This window comes from Salvelinus namaycush, chromosome 11 (genome assembly GCF_016432855.1).
Source record: "Salvelinus namaycush isolate Seneca chromosome 11, SaNama_1.0, whole genome shotgun sequence".
Classification (NCBI taxonomy): domain Eukaryota; kingdom Metazoa; phylum Chordata; class Actinopteri; order Salmoniformes; family Salmonidae; genus Salvelinus; species Salvelinus namaycush.
Window position 1 is genome coordinate 17,787,693 of NC_052317.1, and position 20,531 is coordinate 17,808,223.

Sequence of the window (20,531 nt, forward strand, 5' to 3'; positions counted from 1 at the left end):
CACTTGGCTCTGTCATATCCTCACATGGTCTCTCCTATCATTGCTATGCAGACGACACACAATTAATCTTCTCCTTTCCCCCTTCTGATAACCAGGTGGCGAATCGCATCTCTGCATGTCTGGCAGACATATCAGTGTGGATGACGGATCACCACCTCAAGTTGAACCTCGGCAAGACGGAGCTGCTCTTCCTCCCGGGGAAGGACTGCCCGTTCCATGATCTCGCCATCACGGTTGACAACTCCATTGTGTCCTCCTCCCAGAGTGCTAAGAACCTTGGCGTGATCCTGGACAACACGCTGTCGTTCTCAACTAACATCAAGGCGGTGACCCGTTCCTGTAGGTTCATGCTCTACAACATTCGCAGAGTACGACCCTGCCTCACACAGGAAGCGGCGCAGGTCCTAATCCAGGCACTTGTCATCTCCCGTCTGGACTACTGCAACTCGCTGTTGGCTGGGCTCCCTGCCTGTGCCATTAAACCCCTACAACTCATCCAGAACGCTGCAGCCCGTCTGGTGTTCAACCTTCCCAAGTTCTCTCACGTCACCCCGCTCCTCCGCTCTCTCCACTGGCTTCCAGTTGAAGCTCGCATCCGCTACAAGACCATGGTGCTTGCCTACGGAGCTGTGAGGGGAACGGCACCTCCGTACCTTCAGGCTCTGATCAGGCCCTACACCCAAACAAGGGCACTGCGTTCATCCACCTCTGGCCTGCTCGCCTCCCTACCTCTGAGGAAGTACAGCTCCCGCTCAGCCCAGTCAAAACTGTTCGCTGCTCTGGCACCCCAATGGTGGAACAAACTCCCCCACGACGCCAGGTCAGCGGAGTCAATCACCACCTTCCGGAAACACCTGAAACACCACCTCTTTAAGGAATACCTAGGATAGGATAAAGTAATCCTTCTAACCCCCCCCCCCCCTTAAAAGAGTTAGATGCACTATTGTAAAGTGGTTGTTCCACTGGATATCATAAGGTGAATGCACCAACTTGTAAGTCGCTCTGGATAAGAGCGTCTGCTAAATGACTTAAATGTAAATGTAAATGTAAATGTTTGCACACACTGCAGCAAGGATTTTGGCCCACTCCTCCATACAGACCTTCTCCAGATCCTTCAGGTTTCGGGGCTGTTGCTGGGCAATACGGACTTTCAGCTCCCTCCAAAGATTTTCTATTGGGTTCAGGTCTGGAGACTGGCTAGGCCACTCCAGGACCTTGAGATGCTTCTTACGGAGCCACTCCTTAGTTGCCCTGGCTGTGTGTTTCGGGTCGTTGTCATGCTGGAAGACCCAGCCATGACCCATCTTCAATGCTCTTACTGAGGGAAGGAGGTTGTTGGCCAAGATCTCGCGATACATGGCCCCATCCATCCTCCCCTCAATACGGTGCAGTCGTCCTGTCCCCTTTGCAGAAAAGCATCTCCAAAGAATGATGTTTCCACCTCCATGCTTCACAGTTGGGATGGTAGTCTTGGGGTTGTACTCATCCTTCTTCTTCCTCCAAACACGGCGAGTGGAGTTTAGACCAAAAAGCTCTATTTTTGTCTCATCAGACCACATGACCTTCTCCCATTCCTCCTCTGGATCATCCAGATGGTCATTGGCAAACTTCAGACGGGCCTGGACATGCGCTGGCTTGAGCAGGGGGACCTTGCGTGCGTTGCAGGATTTTAATCCATGACGGCGTAGTGTGTTACTAATGGTTTTCTTTGAGACTGTGGTCCCAGCTCTCTTCAGGTCATTGACCATGTCCTGCCGTGTAGTTCTGGGCTGAGCCCTCACCTTCCTCATGATCATTGATGCCCCACGAGGTGAGATCTTGCATGGAGCCCCAGACATAGGGTGATTGACCGTCATCTTGAACTTCTTCCATTTTCTAATAATTGCGCCAACAGTTGTTGCCTTCTCACCAAGCTACTTGCCTATTGTCCTGTAGCCCATCCCAGCCTTGTGCAGGTCTACAATTTTATCCCTGATGTCCTTACACAGCTCTCTGGTCTTGGCTATTGTGGAGAGGTTGGAGTCTGTTTGATTGAGTGTGTAGACAGGTGTCTTTTATACAGGTAACGAGTTCAAACAGGTGCAGTTAATAATACAGGTAATGAGTGGAGAACAGGAGGGCTTCTTAAAGAAAGCCGGAATTCTTACTGGTTGGTAGGTGATCAAATACTTATGTCATGCAATAAAATGCAAATTAATTACTTAAAAATCATACAATGTGATTTTCTGGATTTTTTTTTTTTTTGATTCCGTCTCACAGTTGAAGTGTACCTATGATAAAAATTACAGACCTCTACATGCTTTGTAAGTAGGAAAACCTGCAAAATCGGCAGTGTATCAAATACTTGTTCTCCCCACTGTATATATGTATGTATATTATTTTACTGCTCTAGGGACGTAATTATTGTTTGGATAACCTTATCTATTAAGTATAGATTATTATAATTTTTTTCACTCTTTTTGCAATGCAGAGAACACCGGAATAAGAATTAGCATTTAATTACCATAGTGAATTATTGTAATGTTTGTTTATGTGTCAATTAATCCCATAAGGGGTGGGTTGCCAATTGGCGATTTGACACGAAAATAACATTTAATTAATTAATTTGACAAAATCGCTATCCCTTCTAGACATGGGCCAGCGGAGGCTGCTCTGAAGCTCCCGCGGCGTTGGAAAACAGGAAGTAGAATGACGTTTCTTATCACAGTCACATGCTCAAGTCAAGCTCGATCAGCTGACTGCATTCCTTCCCCTTTTTGATGGTTCGATTTTTCTTCTCCAATTGAACGATTTCGGGGGGTGATTAACATTATTTATATTATTCAGACCGTTTGGAGTCAATTGTAAACACCAACCCGAAGCTAGTGTTGTAAGATTGCCCGTAAAATATCGCGGTTTGGGTGATTGAGTGGATCATGAACGGACACGCCATTCTCTACACTGGGGTCACTTTGGCCTTCTGGAGTACTATTCTCATTGTCGGTAAGAAAACGTTGTATATTTGCTAGCTAATGTAATGGGTTTAGTTAGCTAATGATGATGGCAAAAATATACTTTATTTTAATTAAAAAAGCACTCGTTTGTATTTATTGATTGTGCATGTCTTTGCTTGACAGGTACTGTGCTGACTTGCTAACTAACGTGACGTTATCCCGCTGCGCTACTAGTTAGTAGTAGATAAATTGTCTCTGCAGTGATGTGATGGCTTGTTCACAAAAGTCATAATGTTTCAGGATTCCTAGTTATTTAGCGTTCTAGCTTCCTTGCATTGAATGTTGTTATTTACGCTTGTGGCACTGCCGTCCAAAAACTTGTTTAGCCATTTGTTTGTAAGAATTTGACAAAATGCTTACAGGAAGTAACGTAGCTTGCTTGCTAACTAGTTTAACGTTAGCTAGCAAGCGATTAACTAACTAATGTTCGACTGCATAGTATAAGGCCCTGCACTAACAGCATAACTTTACTATAGAAAACGTATATACCACAACATAGCTAAATAAATCACGCTAGCTTAGTTTCTACAGTCAGAAAAATAGGAACCTAAGCACTTCTCGTGTGAGCTATCACACTTACCTTCTGACATTTCATAATTTCTCGGACACAATTTGGTTTTGTATCTCAGTGGCTTGACATTGCATGTACTGTACAGAAACACACATACATCTACATACAGTGTACACACACATGCATAAACTCATGAAAACGTTTCCACTTTTTTTCTGCGTTGATATTTTTCAGGTATCTGCTACACAATCTTCGATCTTGGATTCCGCTTTGATGTGGCATGGTTAGTATGACAGTCTCTTGTCTTAGTTAGAACAGTCGGATATATCATAGGCATAAGAATATAGGCAACAATTCTGAGTCTGGTGCTGATTACTAATAGAATTCCAGTCAGGTGGTATTTTAGAAGTCTTGACCTAGACTAATGCTTAGAATGTTTGATTTTCATGGTAAAATTGTACTCTCTCCCTCAGGTTCTTGACAGAAACGTCGCCCTTTATGTGGGCAAACCTTGGGATTGGCTTGGCCATCTCGCTCTCTGTTGTCGGAGCAGCTTGGTGAGTATTCTTAATTTCCCTCTTTTGAGTGTTGCATCAGAAGAGATTGTCCAGTATGAATAGGGAAGTTCTGAAATTAGATTTGAAAATTCAAATAGCAACTAGTGTCTTGTCCCCATCCTCTTCCCTATTTCATGCAGGCTAAATTACTACTCCTGGATGGCAGGAGTATTATTTTAGTGTATCACTGTTTTTATGTTCTGCTTTGTCGGGTTGGTCTGATTTTTGTGATTAAATCAAATATCTTGATTTGACATTGACAATATATTGTGATGTGCTAGACTATACTCTACTTGAACTTTACAAATCAAAACTGTGCAGTTTTATTAGTTAGGCGGTATCAATATGTTAAATGATGTCTACATTTAATTAACTAAGCCTTAGTTTTTCACCAAACTAAGATTATTAAGTGAGAATGCGACTATAATATTGAAAATAAATTTAAATTACACAGTCTGGAATTATCTAGTCATTAACAGCGCAAAACGATTATATCGGATATTGCAATATTTGGAGTAACATATTGTAGAAGAGGTCCCCCAGGTATCATCCAAACCTAGTTTTATGTTCATAATGAATTTTGTCCTCCTTGTTTTACAGGGGCATTTACATCACAGGTTCCAGCATCATAGGAGGTGGTGTAAAAGCACCACGGATTAAAACAAAGAATTTGGTCAGGTAAGATATTCAAAGTGAAAATGTGTCATTATGGGCCGGGTTCTCACTCCCAGATTAAGTTTACCCCTGGACTAAAATCACCATTTAAAAATGCTTTCTAGTCAAAATCTAGGCTTAATTTTTGTCTGTATTTGCATACTGTGTATATATACATTCAAAAGTTTGGGGACACCTATTCATTACAGGGTTTTTCTTTATTTTTTACTATCTTCTACATTGTAGAATAATAGTGAAGACATCAAAACTATGAAATTACACATGATCCCCGAGTGGCGCAGCAGTTTAGGGCACTACATCTCAGTTCTAGGGGCATCACTACAGACCCTGATTCGATCCCGGGCTGTATCACAACCGGCCGTGATCGGGAGTCCCATAGGGCGGCGCACAATTGGCCCAGCGTCATCCGGGTTAGGGGAGGGTTTGGCCGGTGTAGGCCGTCATTGTAAAATAAGAATTTGTTCTTAACTGACTTGCCTAGTTAAATAAAGGTTAAAATAAAAAATATGGAATTATGTAGTCTCCACAAAAGTGATAAACAAATTCTTCAAAGTAGACACCCTTTGCCTTGATGACAGCTTTGCACACTTTGCATTCTCTCAACCAGCGTCATGAGGTAGTCATCTGGAATGCATTTCAATTAACAGGTGTGCCATGTTAAGTTAATTTGTGGAATTTCTTTCCTTAATGCTTTTGAGCCTGTTAATTGTGATGTGACAAGGTAGGGGTGGTATACAGAAGATAGCCCTATTTGGTTAAAGACGAAGTCCACATTATGGCAAGAACAGCTCAAACAAGCATAGTGAAACGACAGTCCATCATTAATTTAAGACAAGAAGGTCAGTCAATCCGGAAAATTTCAAGGACTTTGAAAGTTTCTTCAAGTGCTGTCGCAAAAACCATCAAGCGCTATGATGAAACTGGCTTTCATGAGCACCGCCACAGGAAAGGAAGACCCAGAGTTACCTCTGGTACAGAGAATAGGTTAGAGTTACCAGCCTCAAATTGCAGCTCAAATAAAAGCTTCAGAGTTCAAGTAACAGACATCTCAACCTCGACTAACCGGTACCCCCACACATTGACTCTGTACCTGTACCCTCTTTATATAGCCTCGCTATTGTTATTTTACTGCTGCTCTTTAATGATTTGTTACTTTGTTCCCTTATTTTTTTTTGGGGGGGGGGTATATTTTTTAATTTCGTTTATTTTTTAAACTGCATTGTTGGTTAATTAAGGGCTTGTAGTAAGTAAGCATTTCACTGTAAGGTCTACCTACACCTGTTGTATTCGGTGAATGTGACATTTGATTTGATCAATGCCTCAGAGGAGACTGTGTGAATCAGGCCTTCATGGTCAAATTGCTGCAAGGAAACTACTAAAGGACTCTAGTAAGAAGAAGAGACTTGCTTGGGCCAAGAAACATGAGCAATGGACATTAGACTGGTCGAAATCTGTCCTTTGGTCTGATGTGTCCAAATTTGAGAGTTTTTATTCCAACCGCTGTGTCTTTGTGAGACACAGAGTAGGTCTACGGATGATCTCTGCATGTGTGGTTCCCACCGTGAAGCATGAAGGTGTGGGGGTGCCTTGATGGTCACACTGTCAATGATTTATTTCGAATTCAAGGCACACTTAACCTGTATGGCTACCACAGAATTCTGCAGCGATACACCATCCCATCTGGTTTACGCTTAGTGGGAATATAATTTGTTTTTTAATGGGACAATGACCCAACACACCTCCAGGCTGTGTAAGGGCTATTTGACTAAGAAGGAGAGTGATGGAGTACTGCATCAGATGAGTTGGCCTCCACAATCACCCAACCTCAACCAAATTGAGATGGTTTGGGATGAGTTGGACCGCAGAGTGAAGGAACAAGTGCTCAGCATGTGTGGGAACTCCTTCAAGACTGTTGGAAAAGCATTCCAGGTGATCCTGGTTGAGAGAATGCCAAGAGTGTGCAAAGCTGTCATGAAGGTAATGGATGGCTACTTTGAAGAATCTCAAATATATTTTGATTTGTTTTACTTTTATTTATTTTTTTACTACATGATTCCATATGTTATTTCAGTTTTGATGTCTTCACTATTATTCTACATTTATGTATGTATGTTGAAGTCGGAAGTTTACATACACTTAGGTTGGAGTCATTAAAACTCGTTTTCAACCACTCTACAAATTTCTTGTTATCAAACTATAGTTTTGGCAAGTCGGTTAGGACATCTACTTTGTGCATGACACAAGTCATTTTTCCAACAATTGTTTACAGACAGATTATTTCACTTATAATTCACTGTATCATAATTCCAGTGGGTCAGAAGTTTACATACACTAAGTTGACTGTGCCTTTTAAATAGCTTTGAAAATATCAGAAAATGATGTCATGGCTTTAGAAGCTTCTGATCGACTAATTGACATCATTTGAGTCAATCGGAGGTGTACCTGTGGATGTATTTCAAGGCCTACCTTCAAACTCAGTGCCTCTTTGCTTGACATCATGGGAAAATCAAAAGAAATCAGCCAAGACCTCAGAAAGAAAATTGTAGACCACAAGTCTGGTTCATCCTTGGGAGCAATTTCCAAACGCCTGAAGGTACCATGTTCATCTGTACATACAATAGTACACAAGTATAAACACCATGGGACTACGCCGCCATCATACCGCTCAGGAAGGAGACCCGTTCTGTCTCCTAGAGATGAACGTACTTTGGTGCGAAAAGTGCAAATCAATCCCAGAACAACAGCAAAGGACCTTGTGAAGATGCTGGAGGAAACGGGTACAAAAGTGTCTATATCCAAAGTAAAATGAGTCCTATATCGACATAACCTGAAATGCCACTCAGCAAGGAAGAAGCTACTGCTCCAAAACCACCATTAAAAAAGCCAGACTACGGTTTGCAACTGCACATGGGGTCAAAGATCATACTCTTTGGTGAAATATCCTCTGGTCTGATGAAACAAATGGAACTGTTTGGCCATAATGACCATTGTTATGTTTGGAGGAAAAATGCGGAGGCTTGCAAGCCGAAGAACACCATCCCAACCGTGAAGCATGGGGGTGGCAGCATCATGTTGTGGGGGTGCTTTGCTGCAGGAGGGACTGGTGCACTTCACAAAATAGATGGCATCATGAGGAGGAAAATTATGTGAATATATTGAAGCAACATCTCAAGATATCAGTCAGGAAGTTAAAGGTTGGTCGCAAATGGGTCTTCCAAATGGACAATGACCCCAAGCATACTTCCATAGTTGTCAAAATGCCTTATTAAGGACAACAAAGTCAAGGTATTAGAGTGGCTATCACAAAGCCCAGACCCCACTCTAATACCTGAAGTAAATTTGTGGGCATAACAGAAAAGGTGTGTGCCAGCAAGGAGGCCTACAAACCTAACTCAGTTACGCCAGCTCTGTCTGGAGGAATGGGCCAAAATTCACCCAACTTATTGTGTGAAGCTTGTGTAAGGCTACCCAAAACGTTTGATCCAAGTTAAACAATTTAAAGGCAATGCTACCAAATACTAATTGAGTGTATGTAAACTTCTGACCCACTGGGAATGTGATGAAATAAATAAATAAAAGCTGAAATAAATCATTCTCTCTACTATTATTCTGACATTTTACATTCTTAAAATAAAGTGGTGATCCTAACTGACGTAAGACAGGGGATTTTTACTCAGATTAAATGTCAGGAATTGTGAAAAACTGAGTTTAAATGTATTTGGCTAAGGTGTATGTAAACTTCCGACTTCAACTGTATGTTTTGTATTGATAAGACCACAGTCTTTCCCATCAATGTTTTGTATTAAATGCTTTTGCTGTCTCGTCCTGTCCACAGCATTATCTTCTGCGAGGCCGTAGCTATATATGGGATCATCATGGCAATCGTGATAAGTAACATGGCTGAGGTAAGCATGAGAGGTGGCTTATGATATGATAATCATTTTGTGTCCTTTAACAGTGGTGGGAAAAAGTACCCAATTGTCATACTTGAGTAAAAGTAAATATTCCTTAATAGAAAATGACTCAAGTGAAAGTCACCCAGTAAAATACTGCTTGAGTAAAAGTCTTAAGGTATTTCGTTTTAAATATACTTAAATATCAAAAGTAAATGTAATTGCAAAAATATTTTCACTTATCAATTGTAAGAGAACCAGATGGTATAATTGTCTTGTTTTTAATATGTACAGATAGCCAGGGGCACACTCCAACACTCGGACATCATTTATAAATGAAGCATTTGTATTAAGTGAGTCCGCCAGATCAGAGGCAGTAGGGATGACCAGGCTTGTTCTCTTGAGTGTGTGAATTGGACCATTTTCTGTCGTGCTCAGCATTCAAGATGTAAAGAGTACTTTTGGGTGTCAGGGAAAATGTATGGAGTAAAAAGTACATTATTTTCTTTAAGAATGTAGTGAAGTAAAAGTTGTCAAATATAGAAATTGTAAAGTACAGATACCCCCCAAAAATGACTTAAGTAGTACTTTAATGTATTTTTACTTAATTAATAAGCACTGTTGTAAAGTACTTATCACTATGACTATGGTGATATAGTATTAAGATGTCTTTATTCCAAATGGCACTCTATTCCCTATATAGTGTACTCCTTTTGGTCAGAAGTAGTGCAATGAATAGGAAATAGGGTACCATTAAGGACTGAACCTGTGGTAACTAGCCGTAGCCTCAGGAAGGGCCTTCTTGGAGAACGGCCTTGAATCTTTCTTCAGGCTTACTGATGTATGATACTGTAGTAGACGGCTCCAATTTTATTAGAGACATTCTATTTCTTTACACACCATCTTTCCCTTTATAGAGCTTTAGCGGCACTACACCAGAGACCATTGGGGCAAGGAACTACCAAGCAGGTAAGAAGATAATTGCTGACATTGGGTGTTAATTAGCCTGTTTGGCATGACCATGAGTGACAAGGAGTTGGCATGATGGCACTAACAGACTGGCACTCAGGCTAATTGTTGATTGGAAGTCGAACGCGTTCTTAATTTCCAATGATATAAAGGCAGGCTCAACATTAGATGTAAAGTAGGCACATTTTGCCATTGGCTTCAATAGCTCAAATGATAAAATACAATTTCAGGCTATAAAGTAAAGACTGTACTGATTGTGTTCTTTCCTGACAGGCTACTCCATGTTTGGTGCTGGTCTTACTGTGGGCTTCTCCAACCTCTTCTGCGGCATCTGTGTTGGCATCGTTGGGAGTGGAGCCGCCCTGGCTGATGCCCAGAACGGCAGCCTCTTCGTCAAAATCCTTATTGTGGAAATCTTCGGCAGTGCGATTGGGCTATTTGGAGTGATTGTAGCCATCTTGCAGGTAACTGACATTCTTTTGCCACAGTTTTCATCCTTTGATTGGTTGAATGGCGTAATCATTCTGTAGCCGATTGCATGAACTGAATATAGGTTTGCTTCTTGTTTTTCTTATTACATAATCAAATATATGTATTTTCTTGTAGACATCGAAAGTAAAAATGGGTGACTAGAAGATGTATCCGCAAGACATAAGATCACGATGACAAGATCAATGGAAGACAAAGCTGGAGAAGCAGATGGATTGTGTAAATACATAGTAAATTATTGAAATGTCTTTTTTTGTCTGCGATTGTTTTTAACCATTTGCTGAAGAGTGACATATTTGCACCATTTTGTCTTAAAGGAATGCAACCGAAAGGTTAGATTAAACTGCAGGTGTTTAAGACAAAATCCTATCCCTTTTGAATAAAATTCATGTTCGTATTACCACAGTTGTAGGAAAAAAGTAGTTCATCTCTAGCAAACCTCTTGGCATTCCCTACATACTTTTACTGTTGTACCAAATCTATTACAGTCAGTAGTAGTAGTAGGGACATTTTATTTTATTGGATTTCTTTAAAGCCATATTTTGGCAATGAGGCCCTGTCTACTTCTCCAGAGTCAGATAAACTTTTCTGGAATCTGTGTTCAGTTTGAAGGAAGTTAGTTTCATGAGCCATCGCAAATCCGTGAAGAGCTGTTCTGTTCATTACATGGAATTGTGATAAATGCCTGTAAAAAAAAAAAAAAAAAAAAAAAAAAAAAAAAAAAATTTGGTTTGAAGTATTGAAATGTTTGTATGCAAAAGTCATGGTATAACAAAGCAAATTATTATATCTATGACTAATGTAATCCATAATGTTTTTCACTAGTTTCAGTTACTATATATTTATCAATGACTGGTGTAAGTAACCAGTACTATAGTAACACTAAATGAATCAAAATGTATTGATACAAAGGTGACCTAAAGAGATATTACTCTGAAATGGTAATTGTTGGTTGTTTTACATTAGTCAGCTGTCATTCATTTAATTTGTGTGGATGTATGCACACCATTTTGGTTGGCACTCTTCGGTTTTGATTGGTTAAAAATGAGAATAGTACATTTGTGTGTGTATATAAAGGGTCTGTTGTTTTGTGACCTGAGGCTGTTTACCATTCCATGTACCTTAGCTTGGGTTGTCAGATTTTTTGTTGTTGTTGATGCAAGTGGTCTTTGTCCACATTGAATGAGCTGTGGCTGAATATACATGTATATGATTTTAAGTGACCATCTATTTTTTTTGTTCTTTCTTTCTTAGATAGGTCTGTAACCCCCTGTTAACTATCTGTGGAGAGTGAGAAATTTAGCGGTTTTCTTCAAGACCATTTACCCTTGTACATTATTCTGCTTTCCTCTATTTTTGTGTAACTTTGAGCTTGAATACGCCAAGCTCCTTGTCTTGTGAATGGGCTGACATGTATTATTTTGGAGAGATGGTACTCGAGCAGAACATCGATAAGAACTTCTTCAGACCGGTTGGCCTTTTTCTTAGTCGTGCTTTTGTTTAAAAAAAAATAAATATTTAATGAATTAGCTGCAACATCTATGTCCACCAGTGCTACTGATTTTACGACTTTTAGATTGAGCCCTTAAATGTTAAATACAATCATTGTGTCTATTGTCATAAACTGGCATCCATTTTAATATTCATAACATCCAACTTGCTGTGACTGTTGGTCCCAAATGTCACTCTATTCCCTACACAGTGCTCTAAGTTTGACTAGAGCACTATTTGCTATATATAGTGCACTACTGTTGACCAGGACCGGTCAACAATAGTGCACTATATATAGGACATAGGGTGCCATTTGAGATGCACTTATGGAGGGCTCACACTGAGTCCCCATCCTCTCCTTACCAACCATTTTATTTAAATGATTCAGTGGTGTTCATTCCTTACTTTTGAACATTCCTTAGTGACCTTTGGTGTAATACAGGGGTGCCCATCCTGGTCCTGGAGAGCCTCGGTACTGAAGCATTTTACTTCAATGGATAACATTTGGACTGTAAGTCCCAACTGTTGTAGGTTTCAAAGTATGCTGCTTGAGAGAGGGCCGTGAATGCTCATGTCTTACTTTGAGAGACTAGGTCCTTGGTTGGCCACCTGTACTGTAGTGGTGTGTCATTCCTCATGTAAATGAAGATCTCTAGACCATGCCTCTGGCTTTAGTGACTGTGTTTAATATGTTGTGGTGAAGCCATTGTTTTGTCATGTGTAAAAGTGGGTCCTCTTGACTTAATTGTCCTTGAAAGAATAAAATACACCAAACTGACCGTTCAATCAAATGTATTTTATGAAGCTTTTCGCGTCAGCTGTTGTCACAAAGTGCTTTAGAGATACCTGCTGCCCTACAAAGCAAAAAGGCACTAACTGCTCATAGTGTGGAACTGAGAAAAATTGCTTTTATTTACCTTGGTTTCACAGCATGACCCCCATTTTCTCCAAAACAAAATACGAGGCAGGATACTTGTCCCCATGATTAAGCATGTATTTCATGTATCAAAAATGACATTAACTCTTTTTTTGACCAAATGAGCAGTTACTGCCTTTTTGCTTGATAGGGCAGCCTGGCTTAGACCTCAGAGCAAGCTGAGGTGAAATCAGTGTCCAAGAAAAACTCCCTAAAAAATCTTAGAGGAACCTGGCTCAGCGGTATGACCCATCCTCTTCTGGATGTAAGTCGTTTTTTAAAATGTTGTTTCTGTAATGATCTTCCTTATGTCCCAGTCCCAGTCTATAATTTCGATAGATGGCGCTATATATTAAATAATTTGCACATTTACTGGGGACCTATCACACCTTATGCCTCTGCCTTATTGCTTAATTACATTTACAAAAGTGGGGGCAGCAACATTTGCTATATTAATTGACTTTTATTGACATCAAATTGTACCCCACAAAAGTGCCGATATTACACTTACTGTAGTCCTGTCTTTTTAGCTGCAAACTACTAGAGATGTGCAATGCTGATAGGACCTAGTATAAGCTCCCTCTGGTGGCAGAATACCCGAGAGTTTGGACCAACTGAGACTCCGTACTGAAGAGAGCGAGATGAACCTGCTACAGTCTCCTTTTTGCTTCATATCAACACCAAACCTGACTGAATTGACTGAATTATGAAGATAGAAGATTTACTACACTGTATTTTGCATATTGCCCTCCGTAAATGATCAAACAAAATGAGGCATTCATATCTGCCATGTCTTTTATATGGCAAAACGTTTTTAACAGTATCTGCACGAAAAATGAAATGACCGATTTTATCATCAGAAATAAAACGGGCTCCATGCTTTATTACGTGCATTTTTTGTGAGGGCTTTTTGTTATTTTAGTTTTTTTTTAATGACATTTACAGATTTCATATAAAAGCTTGATGCAACAAAAAGGAAATGCATTCATAGAAGAGAGGAGGATTGCTTGCCACCTCAAGGTAAGACTATTCTATTTCATTTGTTCATTACATTTCGTTCTTTTGTTTACCTTGTATTTTTTAATTTAGCCTGCCATTTTGATTCTTCTTTATTATCCCAAACATCTCCATTTATCAACATTTATATGTTTAATTGTGGTTATTGATGTTTTTGTTATACAATTTGCTTTGGTGTCATGCACATTTTGCTGAAGCATCCTAGACCCGTGATTCTACATGCATTTGCAACGTCCTTTTTTTCAAGAGACCCACACGTTCAACAACATTATTTCAATAAGCAGAACGGTCCTTGGAAGCAGCGATGGAAAGATCCATCCTGCGCTGTCCACTGGTATCAACACTGAACAAAAATATAAACGCAACATGTAAAGTGTCGGTCCCATGTTTCATGAAATGTTTCATGAACTGTTCCATGCACACAAAAAGCTTATTTCTCTAATTTTGTCCACAAATTTGTTTACATCCCTGTTAGTGAGCATTTCTCCTTTGCCAATATAATCCATCTACCTGACAGGTGTGCCATGTCAAGAATCTGATAAAACAGCATGATCATTACACAGGTGCACCTTGTGCTGGGGACAATAAAAGGCCACTCACAACTTTTGTCACACAACACTATGCCACAGATGTCTCAAGTTTTGAGGGAGCGTGCAATTGACATGTTGACTGCAGGAATGACCACCAGAGCTGTTGCCAGAATTTAATGTTAATTGTGTTGTGAACAGACTGCATGGTGGTGTTAGGTTTATGGTATGGGCAGGCATAAGCTACGGACAACGAACACAATTGCATTTTATCGATTGGCAATTTGAATGCACAAAAATACTGTGATAAGATCCTGAGGCTCATTATGAGGCCCATTGTTTTTAAAGTATCTGTGACCAACAGATGCATATCTGTATTCCCAGTCATGTGAAATCCATAGACTAGGGCCTAATGAATTAATTTAAATTGACTGATTTCCTTATACGTGTAATTCAGTAAAATGTTTGAAATTGTGGCATGTTGCATTAATATTTTAGTTCAGTGTAGTTATAAGAAGATGTAGCTGAAATGATAATTGTGTAGATAGGCTATAGTGTGTGTACAGAACCTGTCAAAAAATTTGGACACACCTACTCATTCAAGGGTTATTTTTACTATTTTCTACATTGTAGAATAATAGTGAAGACATCAAAACTATGAAATAACACACATGGAATCATGTAGTAACCATGTGGAATCATGTAGTAACCAAGAAAGTGTTAAACAAATCAAAATATATTTTATATTTGAGATTCTTCAAAGTAGCCACCCTTTGCCTTGATGACAGCTTTGCACACTCTTGGCATTCTCTCAACCAGCTTCATGAGGTAGTCACCTGGAATGCATTTCAATTAACAGGTATGCCTTGTTAAAAGTTAATTTTTTGAATTTCTTTCCTTCTTAATGCGTTTGAGGCAATCAGTTGTGTTGTAACAAGGTAGGGGTGTTATACAGAAGATAGCCTTATTTGGTAAAAGACCAGGTCCATATTATGGCAAGAACAGCTCAAATAAGCAAAGATAAACGACAGTCCATCATTACTCAAAGACATGAAGGTCAGTCAATCTGGAAAATTTCAAGAACTTTGAGTGCAGTCACAAAAAACATCAAGCTGATGAAACTGGCTCTCATGAGGACCGCCACAGGAAATGAAGACCCAGAGTTACCTCTGCTGCAGAGGATACGTTCATTAGAGTTAACTGCACCTCAGATTGCAGGCCAAATAAATGCGTCACAGAGTTAAAGTAACAGACACATCTCAACATCAACTGTTCAGAGGAGACTGTGTGAATCAGGCCTTCATGGTCGAATTGCTGCAAAGAAATCACTACTAAGGATAGCAATACGAAGAAGAGACTTGCTTCGGCCAAGAAACACGAGCAATGGACATTAGACTGGTGGTGCTTTGCTGGTGACACTGTCAGTGATTTATTTAGAATTCAAGGCACACCTAACCAGCATGGCTACCATAGCATTCAGCAGCGATACGCCATCCCATCTGGTTTGCGCGTGGTGGGACTATCATTTGTTTTTCAACAGGACATTGACCCAAAACACACCTCCAGGCTCTGTAAGGGCTATTTGACCAAGAAGGAGAGTGATGGAGTGCTGCATCCGATGACCTGGCCTCCACAATCACCCGACCTCAACCCAATTGAGATGATTTCGGATGAGTTGGACCGCAGAATAAAGGAAAAGCAGCCAACAAGTGCTCAGCATATGTGGGAACTCCTTCAGACTGTTGGAAAAACATTCCTCATGAAGCTGGTTGAGAGAATGCCAATAATATGCAAAGATGTCATCACGACAAAGGGTGGCTACTTTTAAGAATCTAAAACATAAAATATATTTTGATTTGTTTAACACTTGTTTTGGTTACTACATGATTCCATATATGTTATTTCATAGTTTTGATGTCTTCACTATTATTCTACAATGTAGAAAATAGTACAAATAAAGAATAACCCTTGAATGAGTAGGTGTGTCCAAACTTTTTATTGGTACTGTATATGTAACCATATAGATGTAACATTGTTTGCTGAATATGCTGAAATGATAGGCGCCACCAATAGATATCACTATCTCTTGATCAGAATCTGGATGTCACATCATTGCAATTGTTCCTCATCTTAGTTGTCCATGTAACATTTACCCACTGTGTCATTTTGTGCATTGAAGTGATAGGGTTTGTAGGGCCAAACTGATCATGGATGATCTACTGAAGATCATCCACTGAAGTCTCACGCTAATTATATCCCGCCTGATCACAAACTACTCAGGAATAATATGTTGAGAACTACTTGATTTTAGTTTGTGCACTCTAGCAATGTGGCAGGGCTCTACAGTGCTACCATTTTACATGCATATGCACCAAAATATGTTGCTGTGTGACCTGGATTCAAAATGTAGGAGCATCAGTGTGCCTACAACAAAAAAAATCACCCATATCATACTTTTTGCAATGATTACTTCACCGCAGCCCCTAAGTGCTATGGAGAATACACTGAGCACAAATTGTTATTTTACAAGGCAAGTCAGTTAAGAACAAATTCTTATTTTACAATGCCTGCCTATCCCAAACGACGCTGGGCCATTTGTGTGCCACCATATGGGACTCTCAATCACAGCCAGTTGTGATACGGCCCAGGATTGAACCAGGGTCTGTAGTGACACCTCTAGCACTGAGATGCAGTGCCTTAGACCGCTGCGCCACTCGGGAGCCCCACTTGCCCCACTATTCATGACCGCCATACTTGCACCACTACTACAAAGAAAACGTCTTGTTACCTCAAATATTTTTCATTGTGGTCCAAAATGTCTTTGTGTGCGCCTACATTTATCAATTTAAGTGTACACGGGCTCCCTGTAAAAAAGGTAAGCATAGGCTATCTGTAGGCTGCCAACACTCCAATACTATTTATGATCCTGGAACTTGCTCTCACATTTGCTCTCAAATCATTTTAGCTCCTCATATGTAACTCATTTATTTTTTGTAGGGCAACACCACCACGTTGTTTACATGAGTACTCATTAACCTATTCAATCTGATGGCAACAGTCCCAATTTTAAATCTCTTATCATTCACAATGCATGGCTTCCCCTTAGGATTACATTTGATGGAGAACCTTGCTGGACGGATACTGTTGTCTGGAGCTTTTGAGGCAAGTGGCCTTCGTGCATTACAATGATTGTAGTCCATAGCCTGAGAGCCCCCTCAGGGTGGTCAAAGCAGGTGAGGGGTGACCAGTAGAGGTCGACCGATTATGATTTTTTAACGCCGATACCGATACCGATTACTGGGGGGACCAAAAAAAGCCGATACGGATTAATCGGCCGATTTTTTTATTTATTTGTAATAATGACAATTACAACAATACTGAATGAACACTTATTTTAACTTAATATAATACATCAATAAAATCAATTTAGCCTCAAATAAATAATGAAACATGTTAAATTTGGTTTAAATAATGCAAAAACAAAGTGTTGGAGAAGAAAGTAAAAGTGCAATATGTGCCATGTAAGAAAGCTAACGTTTAAGTTCCTTGCTCAGAACATGAGAACATATGAAAGCTGGTGGTTCCTTTTAACATGAGTCTTCAATATTCCCAGGTAAGAAGTTTTAGGTTGTAGTTATTATAGGAATTCTAGGACTATTTCTCTCTATACCATTTGTATTTCATATACCTTTGACTATTGGATGTTCTTATAGGCACTTTAGTATTGCCAGTGTAACAGTATAGCTTCCATCCCTCTCCTCGCCGCTACCTGGGCTCGAACCAGGAACACATCGACAACAGCCACCCTCGAAGCAGCGTTACCCATGCAGAGCAAGGGGAACAACTACTCCAAGTCTCAGAGCGAGTGACGTTTGAAACGCTATTAGCGTGCACCCCGCTAACTAGCTAGCCATTTCACATCGGTTGCACCAGCCTAATCTCGGGAGTTGATAGGCTTGAAGTCTTAAACAGCGCAATGCTTCAAGCATTGCGAGGAGCTGCTGGCAAAACGCACGAAAGTGCTGTTTGAATGAATGCTTACGAGCCTGCTGGTGCCTACCATCGCTCAGTCAGACTGCTCTATCAAATCATAGACTTAATTATAACATAATAACACACAGAAATACGAGCCTTAGGTCATTAATATGGTCGAATCCGGAAACTATCATCTCGAAAACAACATTTTTATTATTTCAGTGAAATACGGAACCGTTCCGTATTTTATTTAACGGGTGGCATCCATAAATCTAAATATTCCTGTTACATTGCACAACCTTCAATGTTATGTCATAATTACGTAAAATTCTGGCAAATTAGTTTGCAATGAGCCAGGCGGCCCAAACTGTTGCATATACCCTGACTCTGCGTGCAATGAACGCAAGAGAACCTACACAATTTCACCTGGTTAATATTGCCTGCTAACCTGGATTTATTTTAGCTAAATATGCAGGTTTAAAAATATATATTTCTGTGTATTGATTTTAAGAAAGGCATTGATGTTTATGGTTAGGTACACGTTGGAGCAACGGCAGTCCTTTTTCGCGAATGCACACTGCATCGATTATATGCAACGCAGGACACGCTAGATAAACTAGGAATATCATCAACCATGTGTAGTTATAACTAGTGATTATGATTGGTTGATTGATTGTTTTTTATAAGATAAGTTTAATGCTAGCTAGCAACTTACCTGGGCTTCTTACTGCATTCGCGTAAAAGGCGGGCTCCTCGTGAGGCGTTGGACTAGTTAACCGTAAGGTTGCAAGATTGAATCCCTGAGCTGACAAGGTAAAAATCTGTCGTTCTGCCCCTGAACAAGGCAGTTAACCCACCATTCCTAGGCCGTCATTGAAAATAAGAATGTGTTCTTAACTGACTTGCCTAGTTAAATAAAGGTGTAATTAAAAAAATATATATAATAATAATATGCAAAATCGGCATCCAAAATTACCAATTTCAGATTGTTATGAAAACTTGAAATCGGCCCTAATTAATCGGCCATTCCGATTAATCGGTCGACCTCTAGTGACCAGGGCCTGATTTTAAGAAATCACAGGCCCTTTGTTTTTGTTTTTTTCATAGGTTTAGGTCCACTTGTAGAATCTATGCCAAGGAGCATTGAAGTTGTTCTGGTAGCTGGTGGTGGCGCAACACCCTTTTAAGACACTCTATGTTGGTGTTTCCTTAATTTTGGCAGATACCTGTATGTGCTTGTGATCAAACTTTATCCACGGTTATTTTGTCTAAGCTATTGATCCTCTGTGGCTAAATTATGCTCTCTGGTGTATTTTGAACATTGAGAGCCCCTGAATCACACAATTAACCAGTCACATTTATTTATTATGCAGTTTTTTTTACCCTTGATTGGGTAAAAAATAAATATTTTACCCAATCAAGGCATTCCCCCCTAGTTACCCACGTGGGCCCCCTACCTCCTCTCATCCCCCCATCTGATGATTAGCAGAGCGGCAGGCTGTCTACATTCATTGATAGCGGGCTCCTGAGTTTTCCTGTGGTTGGCGGTTGCAGTGAAAAAACATATAAAATATATACTACATATAATATATACTGTATATATAATATATACAATATATATTTCCTTAATTGTGTTATTTTACTAATTTCTTGCTGCCTTTTGGGCCCCTCACAGGCCTGGACCCAGGGGCTTCATCCCCGGTAAGCCCCTAGCATTAAACCGGCCCTGGGGGTAACTACTTACTTAGCACTGCCATTCACTTAATGGACTTGCCACTTGTTTCTTACATAACTGGATAGCCACATATCTTCACAGAATCTGGTTCTTTGTTTGATTTATCTGAATCGTCACTGGATTTACGACAGTCTCTCATTCATCAAAGAATACTTGAGCAAATGACCTTGCACGTTTTGAAGTTTAAATTAATGAAATAGAATAAACCAGTGCTTTGTTCCTAGGATGACTGCAATTGAAATGTTGATACAACATTCAATGTTGAGATTTGTTGCCATGGCAACAGCCAGACCTGAGCAACAAAGGTGCAGTTAGAGAAGATTGTTTCGCTCTATGCATTGGCTATTCAGAGCTGTAAATTGTGAGTTTCTTTCAAAATCTCAAAGGATGTGTCCTTGCGTACATTGATTAATTAACAGTCCGAAAGCGAGAGGTACACTTTAAAATTAGGTTACTATGGATCAATGCAGATAGGAGTAATCATCAATTGCATTGTATTGCAAAGCACTTTTTCCCCCAAATGATTAATGACAGCATGGCACAATATACATACAATGATAGTTCTTGATGTGAAATGGTTTGTAACAAAACCCATTTTGCTCATTATAACAATACAGCCAGTTATTAAAGCAAAAAACAGAGAATTATGTCTGAGATGGCCCAAAACCTACCCTGACTCCTAGGCTGTCCCAATGAAACCTTCCTTCCACCCAAGCAGTTCATTTTTGGGGGGGCTTTGTGGCCAAATAAGCAGCTGGATCTGAAGAAGCAGAGAGTGAGGCA

At 40.0% G+C, this 20,531-nt stretch overlaps 2 protein-coding genes across 2 annotated transcripts in view; both read left to right on the forward strand.

Annotated features, from left to right (window-relative positions):
* Positions 1 to 2,718: 2,718 nt before the first annotated feature.
* On the forward strand, positions 2,719 to 12,364 carry LOC120055876 (V-type proton ATPase 21 kDa proteolipid subunit). The gene is made up of 8 exons (XM_039003907.1): positions 2,719 to 2,982; positions 3,739 to 3,787; positions 3,978 to 4,061; positions 4,662 to 4,739; positions 8,572 to 8,641; positions 9,547 to 9,598; positions 9,872 to 10,062; positions 10,205 to 12,364. Exons 1-8 carry the CDS (start codon positions 2,916 to 2,918, stop codon positions 10,229 to 10,231), a joined length of 618 nt encoding a protein of 205 aa, XP_038859835.1. The 5' UTR covers positions 2,719 to 2,915; the 3' UTR covers positions 10,232 to 12,364.
* Positions 12,365 to 12,380: 16 nt separating this feature from the next.
* LOC120055875 (beta-1,4-galactosyltransferase 2-like) overlaps positions 12,381 to 20,531 on the forward strand; it is a 137,451-nt gene continuing 129,300 nt past the window's right edge. The window contains exon 1 of the mRNA XM_039003906.1: positions 12,381 to 13,514. Within this exon, the coding sequence (XP_038859834.1) occupies positions 13,458 to 13,514 (57 nt within the window). The 5' untranslated portion in view covers positions 12,381 to 13,457. The remainder of the gene's footprint in view (positions 13,515 to 20,531) is intronic.